Source organism: Nematostella vectensis, chromosome 6 (assembly GCF_932526225.1).
Source record: "Nematostella vectensis chromosome 6, jaNemVect1.1, whole genome shotgun sequence".
Taxonomy (NCBI): Eukaryota; Metazoa; Cnidaria; class Anthozoa; order Actiniaria; family Edwardsiidae; genus Nematostella; species Nematostella vectensis.
The window spans coordinates 14,246,943-14,274,059 of record NC_064039.1 but is presented as its reverse complement, the minus strand read 5'-3'; the positions used below and the strand labels follow the sequence as shown (position 1 = coordinate 14,274,059).

At 40.7% G+C, this 27,117-nt stretch overlaps 3 protein-coding genes and 1 long non-coding RNA gene across 5 annotated transcripts; all 4 read right to left on the bottom strand.

The window, feature by feature from the left end:
- Positions 1-373: 373 nt before the first annotated feature.
- On the bottom strand, positions 374-13,745 carry LOC5506737 (zinc finger protein 143). The gene is made up of 13 exons (XM_001627361.3): positions 13,616-13,745; positions 11,339-11,444; positions 10,526-10,764; positions 9,676-9,802; positions 9,158-9,352; positions 8,312-8,586; positions 7,766-8,017; positions 7,315-7,516; positions 6,773-6,952; positions 3,708-3,920; positions 3,001-3,227; positions 1,908-2,250; positions 374-1,230 (listed from the first exon to the last, which is right to left on the bottom strand). The coding sequence occupies exons 2-13, from the start codon at positions 11,427-11,429 to the stop codon at positions 1,157-1,159; spliced, it is 2,418 nt and encodes an 805-aa protein (XP_001627411.3). The 5' UTR covers positions 11,430-11,444; positions 13,616-13,745; the 3' UTR covers positions 374-1,156.
- A 1,888-nt stretch (positions 13,746-15,633) lies between these two features.
- Positions 15,634-16,929, bottom strand: LOC125568032. Its single transcript, XR_007312031.1, has 2 exons — positions 16,515-16,929; positions 15,634-15,847 (listed from the first exon to the last, which is right to left on the bottom strand). It is a non-coding gene; the product is annotated as an uncharacterized LOC125568032 (long non-coding RNA).
- Positions 16,930-19,945: 3,016 nt separating this feature from the next.
- LOC5506736 (hemagglutinin/amebocyte aggregation factor) lies at positions 19,946-23,049 on the bottom strand. Of its 2 annotated transcripts, XM_001627360.3 has the most exons (7): positions 22,895-23,049; positions 22,461-22,557; positions 21,836-21,915; positions 21,699-21,784; positions 21,332-21,557; positions 20,954-21,109; positions 19,946-20,144 (listed from the first exon to the last, which is right to left on the bottom strand). In XM_001627360.3, the coding sequence occupies exons 3-7, from the start codon at positions 21,913-21,915 to the stop codon at positions 20,078-20,080; spliced, it is 615 nt and encodes a 204-aa protein (XP_001627410.3). In that variant the 5' UTR covers positions 22,461-22,557; positions 22,895-23,049; the 3' UTR covers positions 19,946-20,077. The 2 variants fall into 2 exon arrangements, with proteins under 2 accessions (XP_001627410.3, XP_048585456.1); XM_048729499.1 differs by having other exon boundaries at positions 21,699-21,915.
- A 1,458-nt stretch (positions 23,050-24,507) lies between these two features.
- On the bottom strand, positions 24,508-26,095 carry LOC5506731. Its single transcript, XM_032375167.2, has 2 exons — positions 25,718-26,095; positions 24,508-24,817 (listed from the first exon to the last, which is right to left on the bottom strand). Exons 1-2 carry the CDS (start codon positions 26,005-26,007, stop codon positions 24,763-24,765), a joined length of 345 nt encoding a protein of 114 aa, XP_032231058.1. The 5' UTR covers positions 26,008-26,095; the 3' UTR covers positions 24,508-24,762.
- Positions 26,096-27,117: the final 1,022 nt, after the last annotated feature.

Sequence of the window (27,117 nt, the reverse complement as noted above, 5' to 3'; positions counted from 1 at the left end):
CATACTTTTGAATTGGGCCGAGTCCTCCCCAAACATGCTTAGATCCTTTTGCCTTTGGGATATCAGCCTTTTGATATTAGTGGTGACCCAAGGCCGGTCAGTTTCATGGACACGAGATTTTAGTGGCGAATATAATTCCACTGCCTCGTAAATTGTCCTATGGAAGGCAGTCCATTTTTCCTGACACGTATCTAATTCAAGAACATGGTCCCAATTAAAAGCGGTAATCAAACGTCCAAACGCGGTAACAGCGCTTTCATCATAAGTATGTGACTCAGTAATTATCATTATTTATCATTTTAAGTTATGACCCAGTAATCACCATGCCATATGGGGCTAAAGCCTCTTGTGATAAAAACATTAGCAGAGAGTGTAATGTGGCATTTAAAACTTTATTAACAGAAACATGTTAGTCACTTCATATGAATCATTTTGTGGCAAGCCACGAGAACATACCCAAGGACCCAATAAGAGCTCCCCAAACTGTGCGCAACGCAATGACATGCGGGATCTCCGAGTATAAAGTTGTAATAGGTAAAAACGACTAAAGTACACAGACATGGATAGTCAAGTATAGAACTTACAAGTGGAACAAAAACTTAGACACGTGTTTCAATAATCGACTCAACTGCTCGATAAACTAAAACAAAATTGAAAGTATGCATTTTCAAATTGTTCTACAAACTTTCTATTTGCAGGGATTTATTTTGCATGAATGAAATTACAACGGCTCAACCCCTTTCCCCAATCTCCACACTGCCCCAACTTTCCAATGATACGAAACTCCTACACACAAATATAAATCTACGATAATAACCTCTGTCCAAAAGAGGAGAAGGTTCATCCTCCCCAAGACCGTGGATCCTACTTACTTTCGTAATGGTTATCTTGGTTTATAAAACCCTATGCATATGAGCTCGTTTCAGTAGTAAACCAATCCGGTTCAACTACCGATGAATCAAATCCATCGTATACTATAAATGGCTCCAACTCCTAAATCATAAGATGATTCAGTGACAGCTATGTATATTTGATTTTATCCAAATAACGAGTCTTATAAATAAAAAAGTCCAGTCGGATCCACGGACGTTCAGCTCTATGAGGCATGTGAGAGCCAAACGCAGCGTCAAATCTGTTAAGATGCTACACACACATGCTATGTCTGTGCTAGCGCCAGGCCGCTCTCCAAGCTATCCGCCGCCTTCTGATGCAGGTGCGATTCTCCCAGATCTTAAAAGAAATGAAAACTTTTATCAAAATGGCTTCATTTTCACTGCACTTTACGTTGCCGAGGTGAAGTGCGACAGGGCCGTAGCAGAGGGCGGGGAACTGGGGGTATGCCCCCCCCCCCCCCACAACATTACTAAACATTACAAGGAAATAGCAGGGGCGTGGCTGTGCCCCCAATATTTTTTTAATGTTTCTGTATTGTGCCCCTCTATTATTTCGAGGCCAGCTACGGCACTGTGCCGTAAAATGTAATGTGGAGAAACAGTCAAGGACGGTTCTAACACAAGCGCTAGTGCTTGGTATTCTTGCGTTTGTGCTCCTAAAGTTTGGCTTAATAGACCATGAGCAAGTATGCACGTGTGCACATTGTTCCACTGATACTCTCTACCATGACAACTCATTCATACTCAGGATTTGCGAGGCGTAGCGTTGAACATTTTACAAAACAAGTAGACACATCTTATCATGTTATCCCATGATACCGTTGATGGTAAAAAAACAAACACACAATCTAGCTAAAGGGTGACCAGTGAGGAATCAACAAGGAAAGACAGTTACGCTTGCTGACTTCACTATCCCCTGGTACTTGCTCATTTGAAAATCATTCCCGACTGTAGACACAGTTTCAGTTGGCAAAGGCGGTGCATTGCAACAAACCACGTGTGTACTGCACGTACCCCTCTCATTATCCGCCTCCTCCACGTGATCATGGTCTGTGTGTACGAGCCCTGATCCCCTGTCCACGTGATCTTGGTCCGCCTGCACGTGTTCTTCCGTCACGTGCATCCCGCCGTCGACCACGTGGTACGACTCCTGACCCGCGTGCGTCACCACTGTGTTTCCCCCTAGTGACGTCACTACTACCGTATTAGGGAGCGTCACGTGCACGTTTTGGCCCATGTCGATTTCTTGGCCGTCCGTGACGAGAGTGTGGTGTCCGGAGGTGGCTGTGAGTTGGCCGCCCTGCTCTGTTAGACCCACTGTGTGCGTATGCAGGCTACTAGCGTCAGCCGTCTGAACCTGTGTATAGACAGACACGTGTTAGAAGTCATCATAATAGTGTAACCAAATGCCAGTTCATATAAGGCATAAGCAGTAAACAGAAGCAGAAGAGTTTTGTTCGTGAACCAGCTACACGTAAGCAAAAGCGTCTAACAGAAGCAGAACGTTACTTATATCATAGTGCGAAGTGGCCTTGAGGAAAAAAATCGATTGGCCTGAAAATGCCAGATGGTATAAATAGCCATATCTAACCGCGAAGCGTGTTCCCTACACGTTTCTTTTTTTAATCAGAACAACAAGAGGGGAAGACTAGGTGATAGATTTTCGTAAAAGGAGTGGAAGTTTTTTCTCTCGTATCCGACAACGTTATTTGCTCCTATTTAACGCTAACCAGAATACATAGCAAGAGACATAGAGACATAGCAAGAGACATAGAGACATAGCAAGAGACATAGAGACATAGCAAGAGACATAGAGACATAGCAAGAGACATAGAGACATAGCAAGAGACATAGGGACATAGCAAGAGACATAGAGACATAGCAAGAGACATAGAGACATAGCAAGAGACATAGAGACATAGCAAGAGACATAGAGACATAGCAAGAGACATAGAGACATAGCAAGGGGACCTCATAAGTAATAGAAGGTTTCACATATTCCACTTGTGATTTGCAAAATAAACGGCATTTTAATCCTACATAACGAAGTGAAAGGGCAAGAGGTGTAGAATCTCAGAGCGAAATCCAACTCAAATAAACGTCCTACCTGTATGGTGCCCGTGTCGGTTGCTATGGCTACCGGGATGGTGATTTGTGTACCCCCAGAAATGTGCTGGATATCAGTTACGTCGATCGCTTGGATAGCAGCCACGGAAGCGTCATCGGTTACAACGGTAACTGGAACGCCTTGAGCAAAGGCTTGGTTGCCATGGATATCAGTGTACTCTATCCGCTGACGCTTGACTGTGGGCTCGCCATCATCATCGTAGTCCTCTGTAAGAGACATTTTGTGACGATTTATAAGACTATAAGGAAAAATAGCGGATAAGTGGGGGGGGGAGATCGTAAACAGGGTCTTTTGAGAGAGCATATGGGGGGGGGGGGGGGGGAGATGGCATGAGGTATGGTATGAGGTGAATTCATATGGCAAGAGGTGAATCTCGTATTTAAACTATATATCTTAATATTTTCAGTCCAAGGTGCAATAAGAAGCTACCCTTGGTCACGCCTAAGATAATACACGCACATTTTCTTTGTTGCATGATATACTTTGGTAGTTAATAGCATCTGTGTCGCTGATCTAACAGTTCTTTTAGCGGACTTATGATAGAGGAAAGATCTTACCTCAATAAAACACGCAAAGAATTCATTCGTCTTACTGAGTGCTAGCCAAATCGATTTAGCACTGAGACTAGTAGCAGACATTCTTGGGGTATGGACCAAAGCCCTTGCTCGCTGCTGAGGGATACCTACCATCGTGTGATATGCCGTCCATATCGGGCGAGACCTCCCCGTGCGCCGTCCGCTTATGGTTGGCGAGTGTCGATGTCTGTCGGTAGGTTTTGTTACACGCGTTACACGTGTACGGTTTCGTGTGCGTGTGGACCACGTGATGCTTGTACAAGCTCGAGTACTCCGTGAAGCGCTTGTTGCAGCCGATTACTTGACATACGTATGGACGCTCCCCTAAGAACGCAACACAAGACGGGTCAGAAAGAAAACGACAAAAAAAAGGTTGTTGGAGATGTGTGTTGACTGGTCCTCCCCTAGTGAATTTTCCCTCGGATATCCCAGAATGTTTTGCATAAGGAATTTGTTTTTGCTGTTGTTTTAATAGCTTCATTGGACAATACTTGTAATATACAAAATAGATGCCCAAATAGGGGCATCTATTTTGTATTATTTGGTAGATTTTATAGATAGCCCGAGCTATTATTTGGTAGATTTGATAGATAGCCCGAGCTATTATTTGGTAGATTTGATAGATAGCCCGAGCTATTATTTGGTAGATTTGATAGATAGCCCGAGCTATTATTTGGTAGATTTCATAGATAGCCCGAGCTATTATTTGGTAGATTTGATAGATAGCCCGAGCTATTATTTGGTAGATTTGATAGATAGCCCGAGCTATTATTTGGTAGATTTGATAGATAGCCCGAGCTATTATTTGGTAGATTTGATAGATAGCCCGAGCTATTATTTGGTAGATTTGATAGATAGCCCGAGCTATTATTTGGTAGATTTCATAGATAGCCCGAGCTATTATTTGGTAGATTTGATAGATAGCCCGAGCTATTATTTGGTAGATTTGATAGATAGCCCGAGCTATTATTTGGTAGATTTGATAGATAGCCCGAGCTATTATTTGGTAGATTTGATAGATAGCCCGAGCTATTATTTGGTAGATTTGATAGATAGCCCGAGCTATTATTTGGTAGATTTGATAGATAGCCCGAGCTATTATTTGGTAGATTTGATAGATAGCCCGAGCTATTATTTGGTAGATTTGATAGATAGCCCGAGCTATTATTTGGTAGATTTGATAAATAGCCCGAGCTATTATTTGGTAGATTTGATAGATAGCCCGAGCTATTATTTGGTAGATTTGATAGATAGCCCGAGCTATTATTTGGTAGATTTGATAGATAGCCCGAGCTATTATTTGGTAGATCCTTGGTTGTATCTATCTTCAAGACCATTTATCCCTTAGACTAATGCCTGAGTGTCTTAATCTCGTATTTATTTTGCATTTGTGATTTTTTCTACCGGTGTGGACATTAGAATGAGAGTGAATGCGAGATTAGTTATGTCAGAGTGAATGCAAGAGTGGTTTTAACTCTGTGTGGACGCGAGAGTGGTTTTACCTCTGTGTGGATGCGAGTGGTTTTAGCTGTGTGGACGCGAGAGTGGCTTTACCTGTGTAGATGCGAGAGTGGTTTTACCTCTGTGTGGATGCGAGTGGTTTTACCTATGTGGACGCGAGAGTGGCTTTACCTATGTACATGCGAGAGTGGTTTTACCTCTGTGTGGATGCGAGAGTGGTTTCACCTTTGTGTGGATGCGACAGTGGTTTTACCTATGTGTGGATGCGAGAGTGGTTCCACCTTTGTGTGGATGCGAGAGTGATTTTAACTCTGTGTGGATGCGAGAGTGGTTTTACCTCTGTGTGGATGCGAGAGTGGTTTCACCTTTGTGTGGATGCGAGAGTGGTTTTACCTCTGTGTGGATGCGAGAGTGGTTTTAACTCTGTGTGGATGCGATAGTGGTTTCACCTTTGTGTGGATGCGAGAGTGGTTTTACCTCTGTGTGGATTCGAGTGGTTTCACCTTTGTGTGGATGCGAGAGTGGTTTTAACTCTGTGTGGATGCGATAGTGGTTTCACCTTTGTGTGGATGCGAGAGTGGTTTCACCTCTGTGTGGATGCGAGAGTGGTTTCACCTTTGTGTGGATGCGAGAGTGGTTTCACCTTTGTGTGGATGCGAGAGTGGTTTTACCTCTGTGTGGATGCGAGAGTGGTTTCACCTTTGTGTGGATGCGAGAGTGATTTTAACTCTGTGTGGATGCGAGAGTGGTTTTACCTGTGTGGATGCGAGAACTGTTTTACAAGTGTGGATGAGAGAGTGGTTCTACCTGTGTGGATGCGAGAACTGTTTTACAAGTGTGGATGAGAGAGTGGTTTTACCTGTGTGGATGCGAGAACTGTTTTACAAGTGTGGATGAGAGAGTGGTTTTACACCTGTGTGGATGCGAGTGGTTTTACCTGTGTGGATGCGAAAGTGGCTTTACCTGTGTGGATGCGAGTGGTTTTACACCTGTCTGGATGCGAGTGGTTTTACCTGTGTGAATGCGAGAGTGGTTTTACACCTGTCTGGATGCGAGTGGTTTTACCTGTGTGGACGCGAGAGTGGCTTTACCTGTGTGGATGCGAGTGGTTTTACCTGTGTGGACGCGAGAGTGGTTTTACCTGTGTCGATGCGAGAGTGGTTTTACCTCTGTGTGGATGCGAGAGTGGTTTTACCTGTGTGGATGCGAGATCAGTTTTACATGTGTGGATGCGAGAGTGATTTTATCTGAGTGGATGCAAGATTGGCTTTATCTGAGAGGATGCGAGAGTGCTTTTACCTGTGTGGATGCGAGAGTGGTTTTACCTGTGTGGATACAAGAGTTGTTTTACCTGTGTGGATGCGAGAGTGAATTTACCTGTGGGGATGCAAGAGTGGTTTTACCTGTGTGGATGCAAGAGTGGTTTTACCTGTGTGGATGCAAGAGTGGTTTTACCTGTGTGGATGCGAGATCAGTTTTACATGTGTGGATGCGAGAGTGATTTTATCTGAGTGGATGCAAGATTGGCTTTATCTGAGAGGATGCGAGAGTGCTTTTACCTGTGTGGATGCGAGAGTGGTTTTACCTGTGTGGATACAAGAGTTGTTTTACCTGTGTGGATGCGAGAGTGAATTTACCTGTGGGGATGCAAGAGTGGTTTTACCTGTGTGGATGCAAGAGTGGTTTTACCTGTGTGGATGCAAGAGTGGTTTTACCTGTGTGGATGCGAGAGTGGTTCTTGTAGTTGGTAGCACTAGCGAATGCCCGACCACACCCTGGGTGTTCACAGATGTAGGGCCGCTCCCCAGTATGGGTGCGCATGTGCACTTTTCTGATGTTAGAGGTGGTGAAGGATCGACCACAGCCTTCATACGGACACTTGAATGGACGCTCACCTGAGAGAATAAAAAAAAGCTATTACAAATGACGGCTATTCGTGGTCCTATATGTATTCTAAAACAAGCCAAGAGAGCTGTTTTCATTCTCGGAATATTATCGGGTTGTTCTTCACCAAAATATGTTAGCCCTTCCGAACAAACCTTGAAGCTTGATAATAAGAGGTTTGGAGACTGAAGGGTGGTAACTGAAGTGTGATGATTTAGAAATCGTTTCGTTTTCCAGATTTAAATCTGTTCTAACCATTGACCTATCTGCTCGCATAAAGCACTTCTACCATACTGTGCAGGTTATTTAAATTTAATTAGACAGGTAAAGTGACCAGAGCTTCATAGCACATAGGTGTCGAGAAAAAGCATACCCGTGTGTGTCCTTATGTGTTTCTGTAAGTCCCCTGATGTCTTGAATGCCTTGGCGCAGGTCTCTTTCGGACATTTGTAAGGTTTCTCCCCCGTGTGAGTACGCATATGGCTTTTTAACCCATAGCCAGTAGCGAAAGCTTTATCACATTGCTCGAACGAGCATTTGAACGGCTTTTCTCCCGTGTGTGCTCGCTCGTGGACCTGAAAGGCGATTGGTTCAGATATATCTGAGTGACATAATGAAAGCACTTGAATGACTTTTTACGGTATAGAATTGATCACATTGAGAAAACAAAACTTTTTTTTTATTAAAGAGAGAGAACTATGAATAGCGATGAAAAAATATATAACAACAGAGTTCCTATAATGAAACATAACTTATTTGGGGAGGGGTAGTAGGGTTCGCAAACAGCCTTGACACATCCGCTGGCTATTACGACTGCTGGTTACCTTAAGGTGATGCGCAGTGGTGTAAACTCGGCCACACCCATCGACCTCGCATCGGAATGGCTTCTCCCCCGAGTGGGTCCGTACATGCTTTGTCAGGTCGCTCTGAGTGATGAACGATTTATCGCAGCCATTCTCCTCACAGCGAAATGTGTCACCTGTGTGGCTGCGCCCATGTGCCTTCAGTCGATAGGCCGTGGAGAACTGCTTGCCACAACCGTCAATATTACAGTGGTAGATGCGCTTTGGGTGGGTCTGAATAAAGGAAAGGGAACATTTAGTTTAAATTCCTTTTGTAAAACAGCCAAGTAGAGTAACGCGAAAGGGCAGGGTTCGGAAACGGCAAAACTTTGGATTTACGATTTCTGCAATATCGATAAAAGTTGACTCTACAATGGGAACTGAGATTTTCTTGAGGCTCGGGCTACCACTCTGTCTCGCAAATCTTATATCTATCTATCCTCGACCTTCAAAGGGGCTTAAGGGTTTAGCAGTCATAGGCATTTGATGATGTCTAGACTAAACCCTTCTAGGGAAAAAGGTGTATACCTGTCCATCAGCATCTAAAGAATCTTCATCTGGGTCCTCATGGAGGACAAACAAAGTCCCTCCATGGTCGACCTGCTCTGCCTGGCTTCCCTGATGGACATACTGCTCCATGCCATGGATGCCCCCAGCCTCCTCACCCTCTCCACCAGCATTAGCCATAGCATTACTGGACTCAGAGATACTGGCGATGGAGACAGTGGACGGGGTCTCATAGGCTCCTCCCTCAGAGGTGATCACATAGCTTGTACCATCAGTTGTCTGGTGGACATAGGTAGCTGTAAAAATCAAAATAAGATGAACAAATCAATTAGTGATCGGGTAGAACAAAGACGCTTAAGAATTCTTAATAAAAGCAAAAACATACAATAAAGTTTCCTAATTTTTTTTGTTTAAAAATAATTGTGATTCTTAAAAAATAATTTGAAAGAAATAAGAAAATAAGGATTCTTAAAACAGGGCTGGTGAGAATATTTGTAAATCAACATGTGAGACTTTGGATATTTAATTTTCAAAAATCATGAAACATTCAAAAAGTTAATGTTACAGTAGTTGTGAAGTGTGGAAGATAGCTGATATTCAAGGAATGTGACTAACATCATGCAGAGACCTCCCATGGGAGTACAAGACCTGGAAAACCCTTGTCAGACGCAATAAACATGAATGAGCTGAAGTACTGCCATAATGCATGTGAACTATATGGCACTTCCCTGAGAAAACTCCAGGGTACATTTACCAGGATAATTCTGTGTAATATGGAATTGGCAAAGACCTATGACAGCTGCCTCCCAACAGACATAAAAATATCCCTAATAAGCTTCTGCCTTCAAATCGACTTACAGTACATACCTCCCTCAAAAGCCCCAGAAGCTGGTATAGCATGAACACCACCAGGTAGCTCAGTCAGTGTAACCGCTTGCTGCTCCAAAAAGACAGTACCACTGGGGGCAGCACTGACAACCACTGCAGATTGGATGAGTTCGGAGGGAGCCAGGCTTGTCTGGACAGACACATAGCTATGACTTGTGGGCTGGTGAGGAGAGTCTGAGAGGAAAAACAATCAATAAAATGGTAAATTGGCGTGGTATACTGTGCCACTTTTACAAAAAAACAAAAAACAAACAAACAGCGCATAGGGATTTATTCAGGACCTCTTCAATGGGCTAGTACAGGAGGTGGATTTCCTTTACATCATATCAGTCCAGGGAGGGGGAAATCTTAACCAATCTACTTGTCTTGCATTAGGGGAAATTCAAGATTTCCAGAAATTTTGTGAACTGGATAACCAGGAAATTTGTTGCTAGATCCCGTGGGCATATCCATGGTGTCATGCTTACCATGAACTGAATAGGACACATTTTACTTACCTTCTGTTTGCTGCTGCTGCTGATGTTGGACAGCCTCCATTATAGATGCAGTGGCACTTTCTTGTTCCCCTTGTTGTCTGGCATTCATCTCACGTTCATTGCTATCCATATTTGAATCAACAGGAGTCTAAAGATAAACAAAACATAAATATGCAAATGTTTTAAAAACTAAAAAAAATTCCTTTAATTTAGCTCTTTCACTATACAGTAATTTAATGTTGGGAAGCTAAAATGCAAGACAGTGTGTTTTGAGCTTAAAATGAAATGCAAGGGGGTGTGTCTCACAAGCTGAATTAAATTGTCTTTCAAGTTTCTTTGGCAAGTCTATAAAGCAATCTACATACCTTTCAACCCCCTAAAATCACAAATCTTAAGAATTGTTTGGTGGAGGGGTAGGGCCTATTCTTTTTTGGGGAGGAGGGGTGGGTAGACCCTCCCAGGTTTTTTTTGGCAAGTCTATGAAACAATCTACATACCTGTCAACCCCTGAAAATCACAAAGCTTGAGAATTGTTTAGTGGAGGGGTGGGGCATATTCATTTTTGGGGGAGAGTGGTGGGTTGAGCCTCCCAGGCATTTGCTGTACAAAAAGCTCTCACACATATCCGCTTATAGATCTCACGAGGGTGTTAGATAAATTGCACTATGAAAGTGATTTATTGTTTTAATTATTTGAATAGAAAATAGGCAAAATGTCTATTTTATATAGAATAATTTTTGGAAGCGATAAAAATCGCTAAAAACAGGAGATCTGGTGCTCAACAGGGGTCTAATATGTTGAGACTCTCGCCTATTGCAGGAGAGTTGACAGGTATGAAGCTATGAAAGCATATCTAAGTAATCCCTCATACCTCCTCAACAATCTCTGCATTCCCATCTCCCTGCATAACTTCTGCCGGGACCACGGCGATAGCATTAGCACCAGATGCTGCTTGACTGAAGGAGTTTCCAGGCACTGATCCCTTGGTACCGGTTAACACCTGCTGCTGCGCAAGCAACAGACCAATTACTTCCTGCTCAGTGGAATTAATAGGCTGCCCTGATATCTGGCCAAGGTTGCTTTCATCATTGCACCCTGATTCAGTTGAACCTAAAGAATTAATAACATTACATACAACCTAGTAGCCCAGGATTGGGAGAAAAAAGCTTTTCTCTTAAATTTTTCGATAAAAAAAACTTGTTAGGACTTTTTTAATCATGTGAGAAACTCATAATGTCGTTAACGCCCACCAACCCGCTGTACAACCTTGTAACGAATCGTATAAATAGATTGAACTACACTTATAATTTAAGATCTCGTGCCAATGTAATTGTGAAACCAACCAACACTGACCGCTTTGGAAATTTCTGCACAAGCAAATTCGCCTTAAATGTATCGCTTTAATGTATTATGTAATGCTGACTATACCTATAATTCAGATGTAATCTGCCACTGGTATAATAAACTTATTATTATTATTATTTTAAAATATTAAAGGTTTTTGATAGAACAAAGTTTGACTTTGACATATGGGTGTGAAAATGGTTTGAAAATGGGTGTCCATTGAGCACTTATTTATTATATTATCATATTTACTGAATATACTGTAATGAGAAAGCCGGTAAAAAAAACCTCTGCACCCCCTAGCTCCCTTGGCTTACGCATGCAGGGTACAATTTCTTACCCTCATCACTGGTTGTCTTTTCCTCAGTTGAACTCGTATCTTCCTTAGTAATAGCCGAAGTCTCTATTTCCTCTAGAGCCACAGTCTCCATGAATGTGTCAAGTCTCTATACCAAACAAAAGCGGTGTTATAACCTCTTGGGCTAACATTATCTACGAATCTTAACACAACAATGTAGTTTCACAATCTCTATGCTACATATCTTTGAATTTTAACACAAAACTGCAGTTTTGCAATTTCTAGAATTAGTCCCTATGAACCCTATGAATTAGTCCCTAGGCGCGTACCCAGGATTGGCCAGGGGGGGGGGGGGGGGGGAGTCAGTCATAGGTGTCATATGGAGAAAGCTTGGTATTTGAGACAGGGGCAAAAAATGGCAAAGTTCAAATTGTAAGGTCGTGTTAGCTTATATTCGCTTGTTTTTTTGCAGATGTTCCTTGTGTAATAAAAAACAAAATAAGCTTTAGTATTTTTTTGGTAGATAATCCGTTCTTGAGATATTATAAATTGAAAGACTTGATTTGTCTGAAATTGCCCAATTTGGGCGAAATTGCTTCTTTTTTCATGATGTTTGGCAACTTTGCTCAATCATATCTCAGGAAAGGATCATCTACCAAAAAATACTAAAGCTTATTTTGTTTTATATTATGCAAGGAACCTCTAGGCAAAATATAAACAAAATTTAAGCTAACACAACCTTACAATTTTAGTTTTGCCATTTTTTGCTCCTGTCTGTATTTGAAGATTCCTTAATAAGAAATGACCCACTTTTTGTCCGCCAAGGGGGTGCGCACGCAGTTTTGCAATCTCTAGAGCTACAAACACAACAATTCAGTTTTGTAATTAACAGGTGGGCAATTTGCATCAGCTGACATGCCAGACATATTTAATCTGTTCATAGCCAAATTTGCTGTATCATAGTTCCCAAGAATCAAAAATCCATGTTCCACCTTGGCATACTGCCCTTTCAATCAACAATAATAATAAATGAAAGTACCGCAAGTTATCACTGTCATGTAATAAACCATTTTACTGCAATCATCCAGAAAATTGATTATTCAAGATGGTTTGAGCTATCTCAGTTGTGATACACTAAGTTACTGATCATAGCCCCCCATGGGGTGATATATTGCTTTATAGGATAAAAAGCCTCCCCCCCCCCCCCCCCCCCCCCCCGCCTCATACTTTTTTTACAGGATAATGTATGCACTACCAAATATACTTTTTGTGGTCGTATTAGCATTAATTTTTAACCTCAGGTCTGGTCAAATTGCTTTTGGAATTTTTACACAATCACATGTTGAGATATTTTTGGAAAATGGAATATTAAAAACAATATGACGAAATAGCACCAATGAGTATTATTGAATCAAGAAAATCAGTTACAGTAGGTTCGAAGGAAATGACAAGTAAGATAATATCTATTCCTTTATTAAATCATTTTACAATTGAGACATAATTAATGAAATAGTTTGTTGTATTAACAAAGACACCACAGAGGGCCAACAATTTAAGACCAGGAAACACCCACACGCTTTGGGTTCTCAGGCCTATTTAACTTCTGTAAACTAGATAGCAAGCAGTCAGCTATGAAATTTAGTAGTTTAACTGTAAAAAAAATGAAATACTACGGCTAAAAGTTTATCCTCGTCTCAGTGTTGTCAATTTCAAGGACAAAGCTTAAGATTGTCTAATGGGACATAAACATTTATGACAGAGTCAACGGGTCATCGAAAATCAAGTTTTTGAGGTTAAACACACACACACACACACACACATTTAAATACAAACTTGTAGAGAAAAACAAACAAATACAGCAAAATAGAAATGTGATTTCAACTGTTCGAGAACATAGAACCAATATCAGAATTTGGCAATAATAAACACTTTCCAACTCGGCATAGTAGCGAGTTTGGCGCCTAAACAACGTACGAAAGCGCCTTTGTCTCTTCGAGTCTCGACTCATCACACACACAAGTATTCACCACATTAAAATTATATCCGCTATAACTCTTAAAAATCGCAAGTCACGAGCACTAAATTCAATTTTCTCGCTATAGAAATGCTCTTCGAACATCAAACACCGCGTTGTCCAACATTTTCGTACAGAATTTCACCCCTTTCCACCACGCGAAAACGGCAAAATGCAGCTCGGTGAATGAGCGGCCATTGTTTGTCGAGGACACGTTGTTACAGCCACCATTTCACCGTAAAAACTCTTGAATCCTAGTTTAACAAGAAGAGGTAGGTTACAAGAGGCAGTGTGAAGTCAAATACCTTTGAGTTTGTAAAGTAATCGCAATGCACGCCGGGTTTCAAAGCTTGGATGGCTGTTGAACGCTGGGAAGACGACAAGAACTCGAAGCTACTGCACCGCGACCCCACACCCGACCACGTGATCTCAAACCTGTCAATCAAGTAGAATAATAAAAAGAAATATTGCAGTCCGACTCTCTTGTAGCCACAGGTAGCCCAACGAGAAGAGCAATTTAAAAGCTAATATAGCAATCAAAATACTCTCTTTGAGATTTATAGTAATTCATTTTCAAACATCGAAGGAAATCAAGGCAAGCGTTGAATAAACTACAGTCAATTCTATCTTAGTTTGTGTGTGACACCACAGGTATTCCAAAGGCTACTGTGAGTAATAAAATATATGAGCAGTGGAAAAAAGAAACTCACCAAGAACAGTACATCTTAAAATATCGTGTTTAAGTCTTCGTTTATTTTTTTTCCGAGACAGAATGCACGAGCTGTGTTTCTTACAGAATAATACTTGCCAACTTTGAAATATCAAGAAAATTTAGCCAAAAATTGTCGTTTTTGACAAACGCGGTCAATTCCGAAGTGAATATATGGCATATGAGGAAACTAATATATTCATTATTTAAAAAAAAACTACATGATTCTTGTCATTTTTAAGGTTGCCGTACCGCAGGTGCTTCGTAAACTTTATGACTTGTATTTAGAAGAGAAAAACAGTGACTGTGACCATCTAAGTCAACGGAGAAAGTATATGAAAAGAAACTAAAATTCCTCCGTACCAGATCCCCAGAGTTGGCAGGTATGATGCTGATAGGAACCCAACTCGTTCTGTGGGCTTCAAACTTGTTTCTGTCTGTACGATTGTGTGCCATCATGACATATGGCCATCAGTTTCCCTCGCCGCTGTTCTGGACTCGTCACGTTAATTAAACAAGGTTTTTTTTTGCCTGATAACTTGCCAAGCTTCTTATTGTGTTGAATACTTAATGATCACTTGAATACTTAATGATCACTTAGTAACATGTACAGCACAGTCTATTCAGTATTTTTCTTGGTTCTGTCCACTCTTTGAAGATTTAGGCACTGCCTAAAAGCGGAGCCAGCTTTTTTACCCTATTTTCATATTGGGAATCTTTGGGCAGTTTAGGGGTATGACCACCTGAAGAATAGAGATTCTAGACTAGAATTTCTTTTAAGAATAAAAAAGAGATCCATAATAATAACATTCACATAAGTCTATATGCTTTAAAAAGACTAAAGTGCTGTATGCTTAATCCACCCCCCCCCCCCCCCCACTTTTTCATACATGTAACTTGTTTGAAATCCAAGCTGGATTTTATTTTATCTCAGCTATTTCTCCCATCGTAATGAAATGCTGGACCTCCTCCCAATCAACACTTCTTTTGCAGCTTAACAAAAAAAATATTGCTGATATTTTACTTATATTTATTAACAGTGCTCTGTGTAGCTTCGTTTGATAGACAACTGATACTGAACATATATTTCCTATTTTACATTTCTATAATCAAATAATCTATAAAATATTTCAATTCACTATCCTTTTCCTACTCCAGTCTAACAGCACACTTATATCATTCTTAAATGTTAACCTCCAAGTTAAAACTCCAGAAAAAGTGCTTTTCCTTAGGGGGTGTTCAAAATGCTTAGAGACAGAAATTGCTTGACCACACCTAATGTGCAACCTTATGGGGGTAGGACTTACTGACCAAACCCAAAGTGTTATCCCTTAGGGTTGAGATCGATCATCCCCTTCTGTTTTTATGGGAGTCTCTTTGCGTAAATGGGTATGGTAAACAACAATTTTACCCAATAGCAGATATGGCGAAGACGCAGAAATGTAGGTTCTGAATAAACTTGAATGTATCTATTTTATAATATCTTAAATGCACAAAGAATGCTGAATAGCGAATCAAATTATTGCTACTCATAAGTAGCTTAAATCCCACAAAAGAATGAAAAGAGCATAGCACTTGGGGCACCCCCCCCCCCCTTTAAAAAGGAAAAAGAAATCACAGTTTTGTTTATTTTAATTGCTAAAATTTTAGGGCAATATCAACCAAACATCAAAAATATTTTTCCCAGGGGAAGAATGCAGGTAATTAAAAAGGAAAAACTTATTTTAAAGGAAAGAAAGGAAAGCTAAATATTTTGCTAAAATATGCTGCTCATCATCCATGTCTTCATACAGTCTCACATCATGGCTTTTGGGTATTAACAGTTCACCTGAATCAGAAAAAAATCGTTCGTTGTTATTTCAATTTTCTAATTTTCTTAAAACATGAGAACAAACATAGAGGAAAACAATTGATGATTAGATTAGTATCCTTACCAAACAGAAACAGACAACAAATCAATATTGGCTTTAAGTATATGAGAAAGAAAGAGATATATACATTTTGACGTTTTTGTGTATTTAACATGAAATTTAGGACAAAAACAGCATAGACAGGAGATGAATTCTCAATTTAAAAATAAGCTTAATGATACATAGTTTTACTAACACAACTGTGTATACATGAGTCATCAAGGTCGTTCTTACCTGAGCTAGATAGATAAGTCTTCATTTGTAGATGTATTTATCTTATTTGAGGAAAAGTTACTTTTACGATTATAACAGAACTGGGAAGCCGTTTTAGTGCGCGCCAAAATAGCATCCAATCAGCGATCTCACAGCCAATTAAAAACACAGTGGAAGCAAGATGATTGAATGGTGACACCGGGAAAATCAGAGAAGTTGTAAAACGACGAAAATCGTTTTGTTTGAGGATTATTATCAGAAATATTTGCAAACAAAAAGAATTACACTTAAAAGGAATATGACAGGAATTACGTTTTGATTCATATATTGTATTCACACTATTTTGAATTGAAATTTTCGTCCGGAACTCACCTTGACTGTCCATGTTGTTTGCCTTGTTGTGTTCGCTTGTTTAGGAGAACAATTCCGTATTTTAACTTTCATAAATAAAGCTTTTCTTTTTTGATTTTTGCTCTGTAACATCATAATGAGAATAGTAGTGCAGAGCCTCGACAATTCCCTGATAAATGCTGCTGGTTTTGTAGCCTTTTCCTTAAACTATAACGTTTTCAACCATCGCACCAGGTGAAGAAGTCGAGCCGATATTCCGAGTTTGTAAGAACAAAGCAGTTCCTACAAAGCAGTAGACAGATGTATCCTTCAAATTCTTATTTTCGTATGGCCATTTGACTGGATAATTAGTTGCATTTTCTCTATTAAACACTTTTTTCGCAAATTCTTCCCTGCCAGCTTGTGTACCGTTGATCGTTTGATGTCGAAAGTCAGAATAGGCTTAGTCCCCCCGGCTTTCTAAGCGCCCCCCCCCCCACCCCACCCCCAGTTCCTGTTGGAGCCAGTCTGTCATTGGTTTAGAGCGACAATCAATTAGCTGGCCTGGTCGCATGAGCTGGTCACGTGAGTGGTACAGCCAGCTGACAGCGTGTGACATGACGTCATTGACCACAAATTTTGAGTCGCCTAGCAGTCTACGGAACAGATGCTCATTTGCATAAGCCACTGTCCGGCGTCCTTGATTCCATGCGGCGCCATTTCCTGCCATTTGTCATGACAACAGCCCACGCTTTGACGTTTTGCAAGTTTTATTACATTTATAACATTAGATAGTATGCTCGCCTGTTATACTTTTTAAACAAAAAAATATCGTGACAATAAAGTATAAGGGTCAACTTATCTCGTGTTAGCAAATAAACTTCCTAAGAAGTCTTAAAAGAATCAGATTTTGGCGATATTTTGAAGAGAATGAATCACATGAGAAAAGTTCTAACTCACTAAATTTCACATTTTTGGTACATCCAGTCATAAGCAAAGTTAAAAGCCGAGAGTCACAGCATAGCTAAAACTGTTATTTTATTAATCTGAGTGAACTCTGAGCACATATTTCCACCTGGTTTTAAAATTATTGAACGATTACGAGCTTGCATGGTTTTACCGTCTCAAAGCCTGCATCTAATTATATTCTATATATCTCGAAAAGGCGTGGAAATCGCTGGAAAGTTTGTATTGGACTTAAGAATTCTTCCAGGAATATGTCTGGGAGGTCTGATTTCCGTAGCACCCTTTATTAAGAGCAATAAGTCCTTAAATAGCAAAGACATGCAACAACAGCCAATAATTATGTTTGCTTCTAAAACATTTTTGGTACACCTTGTCATAGACTCGTTTTATGAAAATCATGTACAATATATGAATCTCCAACTAATCCGTGTGTGAAAGATGGGCTCCAGATCCTAACGCGTTAAAAAATAGGAGGATAAATTCAAAAGTGTGTCATTCACTCAGTCTCGACTAAATCTTTGTTCTAGCCGTAGAAGCGTGCGTAAATAGCAAAAGAATGAAATGAACAAGTGACCGTGCATTCCAGCATGGCAACTGCGTTAAAAATAAAATTCCCTCTTTTATCCAAAATTTTGTTTATTTGGACTAAATAAAATTTTGTTATTATGCGTGAACATTACTCTTTAGGATGAGGCACAATCTAGAAATGAAAACGAATAAAACGCTCAAAATATAATTTTATTCATGTCCTAGTGATTTTATGCTAAGTCGAGCATGATTTTTATTGTAAATTTCCTCTTCGCATTATCATGGAGGCAAGACACCGAGAGAGAGGGTAGAAAATCAGCGAAAGGTACCTCTTAAGCCTCTTTGAAGCTAGAAACATAACTTTCTTCAGGCGGTACTCCGCCTGAAGAAGGAAAATGCCATGTATATGATCTGTAGGCTGTTTCATTTATGAAAGTTGTTTTACCAGCTTTTAAGCAAAGCGATTCAATCGAATCAAAATGTAAACCTATGACCAATGATTGATATTAACCCCAAAAAAATATTTGCAAAATAGGTTCTCTATGACAAGAGTCATCAAACTGTCATGTGACCCATAGTCCCTAATTTGTCAGGTTAAAGCGGTTAAAATCGAGAGAGTCCTCTTTTTTTAAAAACTAATTTAAACCACGCAGTGCATGTTGCAGTGCTCCAAAAAGGTTAGTGAAAAAAAAAGTTAGAAGACCCATTTTTAGCTATGGTTGCAAATCAGACAGCCTTTGTTGCATCAACCGTATGCTAGCTCAAAGGTAAACCCCCGTGAGCCAACTAAGAGGTCATCAATGACAATTAATTTTATAATTTTAAATAGAAGCTTTAAACGACCAGAAAGGCGTAATGTGCCGTTGAAATTGTTGTGTGTTGTTGTGAACAATAATGCGATAAATTTTAGTGAAGTAAAGAACCAAATACGTCCGATCTTCAAGATTTCTAAGAAATGATTATGTTAATGTGAACGATTTACAAAGTAAAACAGCCTTCTAACTCAAACCCCCAAATGCACTGTTCGGTCGCATTTCTCCTCAGAAGCTCTCTTCCACCATATCTATATTTTTAGTGCGTTTCCTGAAAAACATTTAAAAGAGTTCGGCTAGAAAAGTTGCTCACGTTCAATTTTGAAATGTTCCAAAGTTTGTGCTCAAGTACAGGCTTGGGTTTATTATCATTGAGCCAGGTAGAAAGCTTGATAAGTTATCTCATCCCTGTTAAACGATGACTTAAAATGGCGTCGCATGGAATCGAGGACGCCGGACAGTGGCTTATGCAAATGAGCATCTGTTCCGTAGACTGTAGTTTATGACCAATTTCTATACCTATGGAGCTCCGCGCGCGGCTCCGCTAAAAGTGCTGGTGTGAATGCGGTTTTAAGTCGTCGTGACGGTAATTATGGCCGCGCTCCTTTTACCCAGCTCCCGCGCGGCCAAGATGGCGGACACGATTAAAAGAAAAAAAAAAAGAGTCCAGAACGGCTGCGAGGAAGACTACGATTGGTCGTATATCTCTGTTCTCATTTTGTACAAAATTATAGTTTCTAAAATAATTTTTTTTTCTAAAAAAATGTTTTCTCGCTCTTCTGGCCCTTTCTGGCTCTCGGTTGCTAAGCAGACTAAGGGTTTGCCTACTCATAACAAACTGAAGCCTATAATTATTAAGATCAGTTCGCTTGACGTACGCTGAGGATGAATCAAACCAAAACAGGTTGTATCTGGAATAAGTCACGTGAAGGTACATGGATACAGGGGTAAATTTGGTCGATATCCACGCCCCTTCCTTTTAGACTAAGGTCACGTTGCTTAGTTTTGTATAATATAACAAATCAAGTATCATTTTGATGTACGGACCCTCTATTCCAATCCCCTTTCAATTAAAAAGTCCGGATCCGCCTGAAGAGCTAAAGTGTAAGAGAATCACAGATTTGGAAAGTACGCCAAACTTGAACCAAAAATTACAAAACAAGCAAGCAGAGCAGATGTTATCTTTATTTTTTTAGCATCTTACTTTTTTTAACATAACGTACTACTATCTTTATCTTATGTGCTATTTTGCTTTAGTTTTATAATCATCTGCGCGCGTGTTAAAGGGCCAGAGTCCAACTAGATCAGGGACCATTTACAGAGGCGCACGCGGGCCCCGCAGATCCTCAGCTTCCAAAGGCGATCACTATGGAAACGAGACAACAAAAAGTAATCAACGCTACAAAAAAATAATAAAGAATAAAGAGCACCCTACTACACAAAACCTGTGCTCGGGCTCGGTCATTAGTTGCACATGGGGTTTCGAGGTATTAACGGTCCTATTTGAGAGTCTGTTTAAAAGGTGCATTACTAGCTATGTATGTGTAATCAATACATGTAGCTATGTATGTGTAATGTGTATTCAATACATGTAGCTATGTATGTGTAATGTGTAATCAATACATGTAGCTATGTATGTGTAATGTGTAATCATGTAGCTATGTATGTGTAATGTGTAATCATGTAGCTATGTATGTGTAATCAATACATGTAGCTATGTATGTGTAATGTGTAATCAATACATGTAGCTATGTATGTGTAATGTGTAATCATGTAGCTATGTATGTGTAATGTGTAATCATGTAGCTATGTATGTAATCATAGGTTAGGGCTACACTAAGGGCCGAAAATCCAGGAACCCAAAACAACAATTACGGGATTCTTCAAGCTATCTTCCGTTACTCCTCTAATGGCGGCTTGTTGAGTAAACCGTGGTTCAACAGCATGTCCAATTAATGTCTTTTTTTATTTTCAACATCCGTATTTATATTTCTCACAGTGCTTTTACTATTCGCTTTTTCCCCTTCGCCTTCCCCGAACCCTGCCTACTGGAAGGGAGGATCCACAGTTTAAAAATAGAGGAGGGGAGGAGGTGGTTTGATAAAAGGGGACGGAAATGCGTTTGGGTAAGAGTTGAAAATTTATCAATCCTGTATCCGCCCGTACTCCCCTCACCGCTTAGATGCGTTGAAATGACTCTCCACGCCGGCCAGGTAAGTCCCGTGGGGCAGAGCGTAGTGGAAGATCTGCTGGTAGTCGTTAATGTGACCAGTAGTGTAACAGCCGTAACGCTGAACGTTGAGACGCGAACAACACTTGAACTTGAACCTCCTGCAATACCGAATATTTTAATGCTTTTTAATGATCATGCGTTAGTGATAATAAGAAACACGAGTCATGTGTTTTTTTTTAATTTGTAAAATTATTAAGAATAAATGGCGCCGTTGTCATTGTTGTGTGAATTGAATATCACAGTGATCTAGTTCACTATTGAAATTGAAAGATAATAAGTGTCCCACTTCTAAATACTGAGGGGAGGGGGGTGACCTTTACCTGTCTCCAGCACTATTGCTGTGTTCGCTGTGTACTCCAGCGACGAATCCATTTCCAGGGCAAGTAAAGCTCATGGCCCCGAGGTAAGAGTTGACGTAGCTCGAAGACCAGTTGCAGACCTCAGAGCCAGTAGTGTACGACAGCCTGCTGTATTTGCAGGCGAATGAGAAGACGCGATCGTGGTGGCAGCGGCTGTACAGGGAGCGGATCATGCTCAGGGTGGAACCTAACATCAAACGGTGAACAGAGAAGTAACAGATCATTATCAAAGTAACGAATAGTTACATAATAGATAGACAACGGTGAAGATAGACAAATAACCATTAGCATAATGACGCTTATGGAGAATAGAAAGCCAAAATCTTACCTGCCGGACATTTGACGTTAAATGAACCACCCCATTGGTTGTACCAGCGATAGGTACTAGGCAGGGCAGGTGGGTGACAGGGTGGGGGTGGGGATGGGGGTGGGGGTGGGGGTGGCGGATTTCTTCTTCTTCTTCGGCGCCACGCATCCGTATTGACAAACATGTCAGCCAACACCAGGAGAGCCAATAGAAGCGCTACGTTGCGGATGGCATTCATCTGAAGTTGATAAAATGATCAATGTATTCCTGAAAATCAGGAGTAACCGTCATGACCGATCGAAAGTTTGGACGCGGTTCTCATGACAATAGTTTGGAGATTAAACTTGGCTTCCAGGGTATGAACAGCCAGTACAAATACACTCTTTTTTATAAGAACCTTTTTTTTTTATAAAAACGTCCAGCCTGAGATTTCACCAAATTTTAAGAACATGCTAAAAACATACCCATACTCAGATAACACAAATTTGTTTCTTTTTAGTCCCGATGCGTTCTAGAATGCAGAATCAAATTGTGCTCATAGTAACAACCTTATTATTATTGCTATTGAACGTTAGTGTAATTCACTTCCTAATAATTCATTGGGTATTATATTCTTATATACACTAAAATTTAAGAACATCGTGAAAACATATTCAGCCTAAAATGTCCCAAAAATAAGAACGGCCCAGCCGTCAACTGAAAATTAGACGTTCTTATAAAAAAAGAGTGTATCAAAGGGCAATAATCCCAACCCGCGAAAGACACAGAAAAAAAGTATGTCACCTTTGAGGAGGACAACAGGCCTTATCTTGTGGAGTTAGGTCTTTTGAGTCCTTCTCTTCTTTAGCTTGTGACGTCAAGGTAGTTATGAGCGCTAGGTCTGACAGAGAAAGGTAGATTAACGGATGTATTAATGCTTGAGAAATAAAAAAAACTAACTTTAAAGTCCTGCGTAAAACAGCGCAAACATCGGGCAGCATTGCCCGACTGACCACATACAAAGAAAATGCCAGCTTGTCCTTAGTCTTGTGGGCAGTCAAGCACTGTTTGCAAGGGTTTCACACCACCAAATGGCCTTTGACAATCACTTGGGTGCATACAAGCATCCCTTTTTTTTGCCAGGGTAGAGCTATCACTGTACAATGACAAATTCGAAAACACCCCCAAAAGTCGAAGGACTCCACAGAGGTCTGTAAAACTATAGAGACATGGCTTACCGGCTGTGCCTCTCTCGTTCTTCTCAAGTGCGGCGGTGATGTTCTGCTTGTGGAGTCGAGAGCGAGTGATCACACCAACACACAAGAGCTTGTATTTATGCCGGACTATAAACTGATTTGTTATTCTTTTGCCAAGCTAATCTCAAGAATAACTTGGAGTCAGGAATAACTTGGTGTCATGAATAAACTTGTTTGGATACCGGAACAGCCCTAAAGGCAGGGAGCTTGAGAATAGTTGCAACTTCCTCAAACATCAGGAATAAGGATAACAAAAGGAATAGAAAGTTCCTGAAAGATACGGGTATTACAATGACCTTAGTAAAAAATTCCAATTTGTTCCAATATGAATGATAATGCCTGCTGGGGTGATAATGTCTGTGGGTCTTTGTCTTTATTAGAGAACGCTGTAATGAATCTGTTGCTGCTTATTTAGTCATTACCCAGACACCTGCAAATTGCTATTTAAAATAAATGAATATTTATTAATAATTGAGGTCCAGGGCGTACGCGTAAGTTTTAAACTATAAAAAAAGGATTAGATCTATAATGTTTTGTATGTAAGAACTATAACTTATGGAGATAACATAGTTTTGTCTTCCTTTTCCCGGACACACGGTAAGTGGGATGGGGGATTATCTACACCTATACTCGGGATACAAAGTAATGGAATAAGGGGTTGGGGGGGGGGGGGGGGAGTTTATCCTTTTTGAGCGACTAAAGGTGAAACTAGGTCTCTCTACTGATATGTCATACAATAACTAATAAGGCGTCAAACTCATATCTGGAGTTTGCCTCTAACTAGAGTCCCCTTTATAAATTCTCGATTCGCTGCAGATTTCCTTTTGACTGTAACAATGTATTCAAAATCCTTTACTCGTGGTCTTTTTTTGCTGTTCGATTTGTTTCTGAAAATTTGCAATATTTTGCCATATTTATTCCCTGAGATTTTTTTTAGCTTTTTACGATTTTGTTTTCTTAAAATTTACAGTATTTTTCTATTTAAATGCATAATTTATTCCCTGCGATTTCCTTAGTCTTTTACGTTTTCAACATTCGGTCAAATAATTTAATTAAAATGGTGAATTGGGTGTATCGTCCCACTTTCGGTTTGCATGATCCTTCGATGCATAAACCATGACAGAAAGCGTTTCATGAAGTTTTAAACTTCAAAACAGATATATGTTTTTTTAGACGATATTCGTTTTCACAGGTATCGATAGAAATGACCGGAGGCACAGTGCTAGTTTATTCCAAAAGACATAATAACAAGTGGGGGTTCGTCAAAAGTTCGTGTTCGACAGAGGTCCCGTGATTCAAACTTCCGCAAATTTTCAAAATGGAAACCATTCTGGAGTTTTAAGAAATAAAGATATAATTGTAGACAGCATTTCATATAAATAGCCGCAGCAAATCTGACTTCTGCAAAACCATTATATTATACGAAATAACCTCCCTTCGCCAAGTATGTATTTATTCATCTTTCAAAACAGCAGTGAAAGTGCACTGGCATTTTAAGTGTCATTTTAAAATGATCCCTGACCAACTTATAAAACAATTAGAAGTGAGAAAAAAGAAGAAAAAGCACATTAAAGGAATAGAGAAGGAATAGAAGATTTTTCAATTTTAGTTTTATTTTCCATAAAAAAATATCAACAGAATAACAAATGTAAAGTATTCGATATAGATATAGATACTACTTTTATATGGTAGCGCAAAACCAGACCATTCCATCTTCTACTTTTCAATTTTATTAGCGGCTCTGATGAGGTTAGATTATAGAATCACTTCTCACATCCCCTCCGGGGCTAAGGATGTTTTTCCGACTAACCATTTTAATTTTCTGTGGTAGAGCTTCGCCTGCTTTGCTGTTACGGAGGTGGCTCTGTGCCCACATATTCGTCATTTCGCCAGTAACCTTCTATCCTACCAATAAGATGAAGACGTCAAAGTCAAAATCCTCGATCATGCTGTAGCAATTTCATGAATAAATTTAAATCGAAGTGTCTAAAGTTATATACTGGTAATTAATAGTTTTGTATATTGTATATTAGTTGTGTATATTCTTTTACACTGTACCGGTCGTGTTTTCGACAGATCAAACATTTCTACGGTAACGCGATCCATTCACATGTTTCAGCCAAAACTGTACAAGAGACAGACCCCTGTTAACTTCGCAGGGTCGTCTAAATACCGTACCGCAGGGTCGTCTAAATACCGTACCGCAGGGTCGTCTAAATACCGTACCGCAGGGTCGTCTAAATACCGTACCGCAGGGTCGTCTAAATACCGTACCGCAGGGTCGTCTAAACACCGTACCGCAGGGTCGTCTAAATACCGTACCGCTGAGTCGGCGGACGGGAGGGGGCTCCCCCCTCGAAACTACCATTCTTCCAGTCACCCCCCCCCCCCCCCCCCCCCATCCCCAACCACAGCCCACATTCACACACTTTAGGGAGCACTTCTCGGATAAATGGTGCGATTAATGGGTTGCCTTTGATGGGTTGCCTTTGATTTGTGCAGACTCCTCTCATGTTTTGGTACGCAGGGTATCGCAGCCAGTACAGTAGTCTCGGTTATACTCGAGCCCCACGGCACGCTCCCCTATTTTTCGCTGCGCCTGCCCCACTTTTTACCCGGTTAACGTTACTCCTGAAACTAGTTTTTATCTACTTTAACTCTTATTTCGGTTTTGATTATTCTTGAGTACATTGAGTCACGCACATTATTTATCATACGAAGCTACGGGCAGCATTTTATATTGTTTTCAATCGACGCCATTAACTCAAACCCCTGCCAACTCGAACTCTGTCACCGGCATCTTACCTCCTGCCATCAGCAGTCACAAGCTCGCCTTTCCCGTGCCTCATCCCTGCCTGCCACTGCCCCGTGTATGTGTCACCGTTATCGTGGGTATAGCTCGCTTCACCAAGCTTAGACTGAATCTCTCCCAACACAATTATCTCGTCATCATCCGTGACATCACAACAATCCGCGCATTGACAGAACTCGCCACAGCAACTTCGGGCACCCTGTGGGCATCGGCAAATACCCCCAGGGCACTCGAAGAACCTTATGCAATAGCATAAGCAGCATTTGGCGCAGGCGACCCCCATCCTACCGTCCTGTGTCACATACAAAACTATACGGACCAAGCAAGCGACTGTACACTGCTAGCCGTGAAGGAAAACAACGTCTCGATAGGATCACGAGGGCGTTGAAATACGAGGAGATCCGGTATAAAGTCTACCGGATTTCACGCAAGTGGAGTGACAGGCATCACGTTACACACTGTCACGCAACACATGCATTTGTCTATAAGAATACAGTCGAAGCTCTCTAAGCGAACGCTCGTACGCGACCAGCTCCGTTTCGACCACAATTTTCAGTTCCCAAGATGGTCGCTTACTAGAGTCATATGGAGCTTCTCAAGTGAAAAATAACAAATTTGATAAACTGTGCGACTAAGTGAAATAATCGAAGCGTAGTAGTAATGAGGGGAAAAAGAAGAAGAAATCAGATTGGTATTAATGTTATAAATCAGACTCGGTTTTGAGCCGTGGTGTTCGACCTCTCCCATCCCAGCCGTCAGTGGAAGAGCAGCGCGAAATGCTAACCACGGCTAGAAACCAAGCCTATGCTAATAAGCTAAAAGTCATTTTACGGGTACCTGAAAACCAATTCTTACAATCTAACTACACAGAAATTACAAATACAAATACTACTTATTTATACAAATAACCATTATTATTTGGAACATCTTTTTTCTGTATAAGATCGCAGTTAAGACAGTATATCATAAAACAAAACCGACATAAAAAGAACGAGAAGTAAAACATTCTGTAACTAAAACGTCTAGAGAACAAAAGAACGTTGTTCCTAAGGCTCAAGTGCTCATTTCTGAAAATATTGGGGGAAGCACGTGCCCCTAGTGCCCCAACCCCTGCCATGGCCTTCAAGTTCGGGTACATTTAAGCATTGTGAACGGCAAATGTATGGCGTTTGCCCTAGGCCTCCTGCCCTAGGCCTTAAGCCCGGCGCACACGGTGAGGATAACTTTAAGCGTGCACTTTGCTCACTGCCTCGCGAGGCCAGAAACTCACAGTTCAAGCAGGTGTGGATTTTGCCCTAAGATGCTCGCGAGACGTTTGATCGACGTCCGCACACTGTAAATTTTTGGCCTTGCGAGGCAGTGAGCAAAGTGCTTGCGTGAAATCTTCCTCACC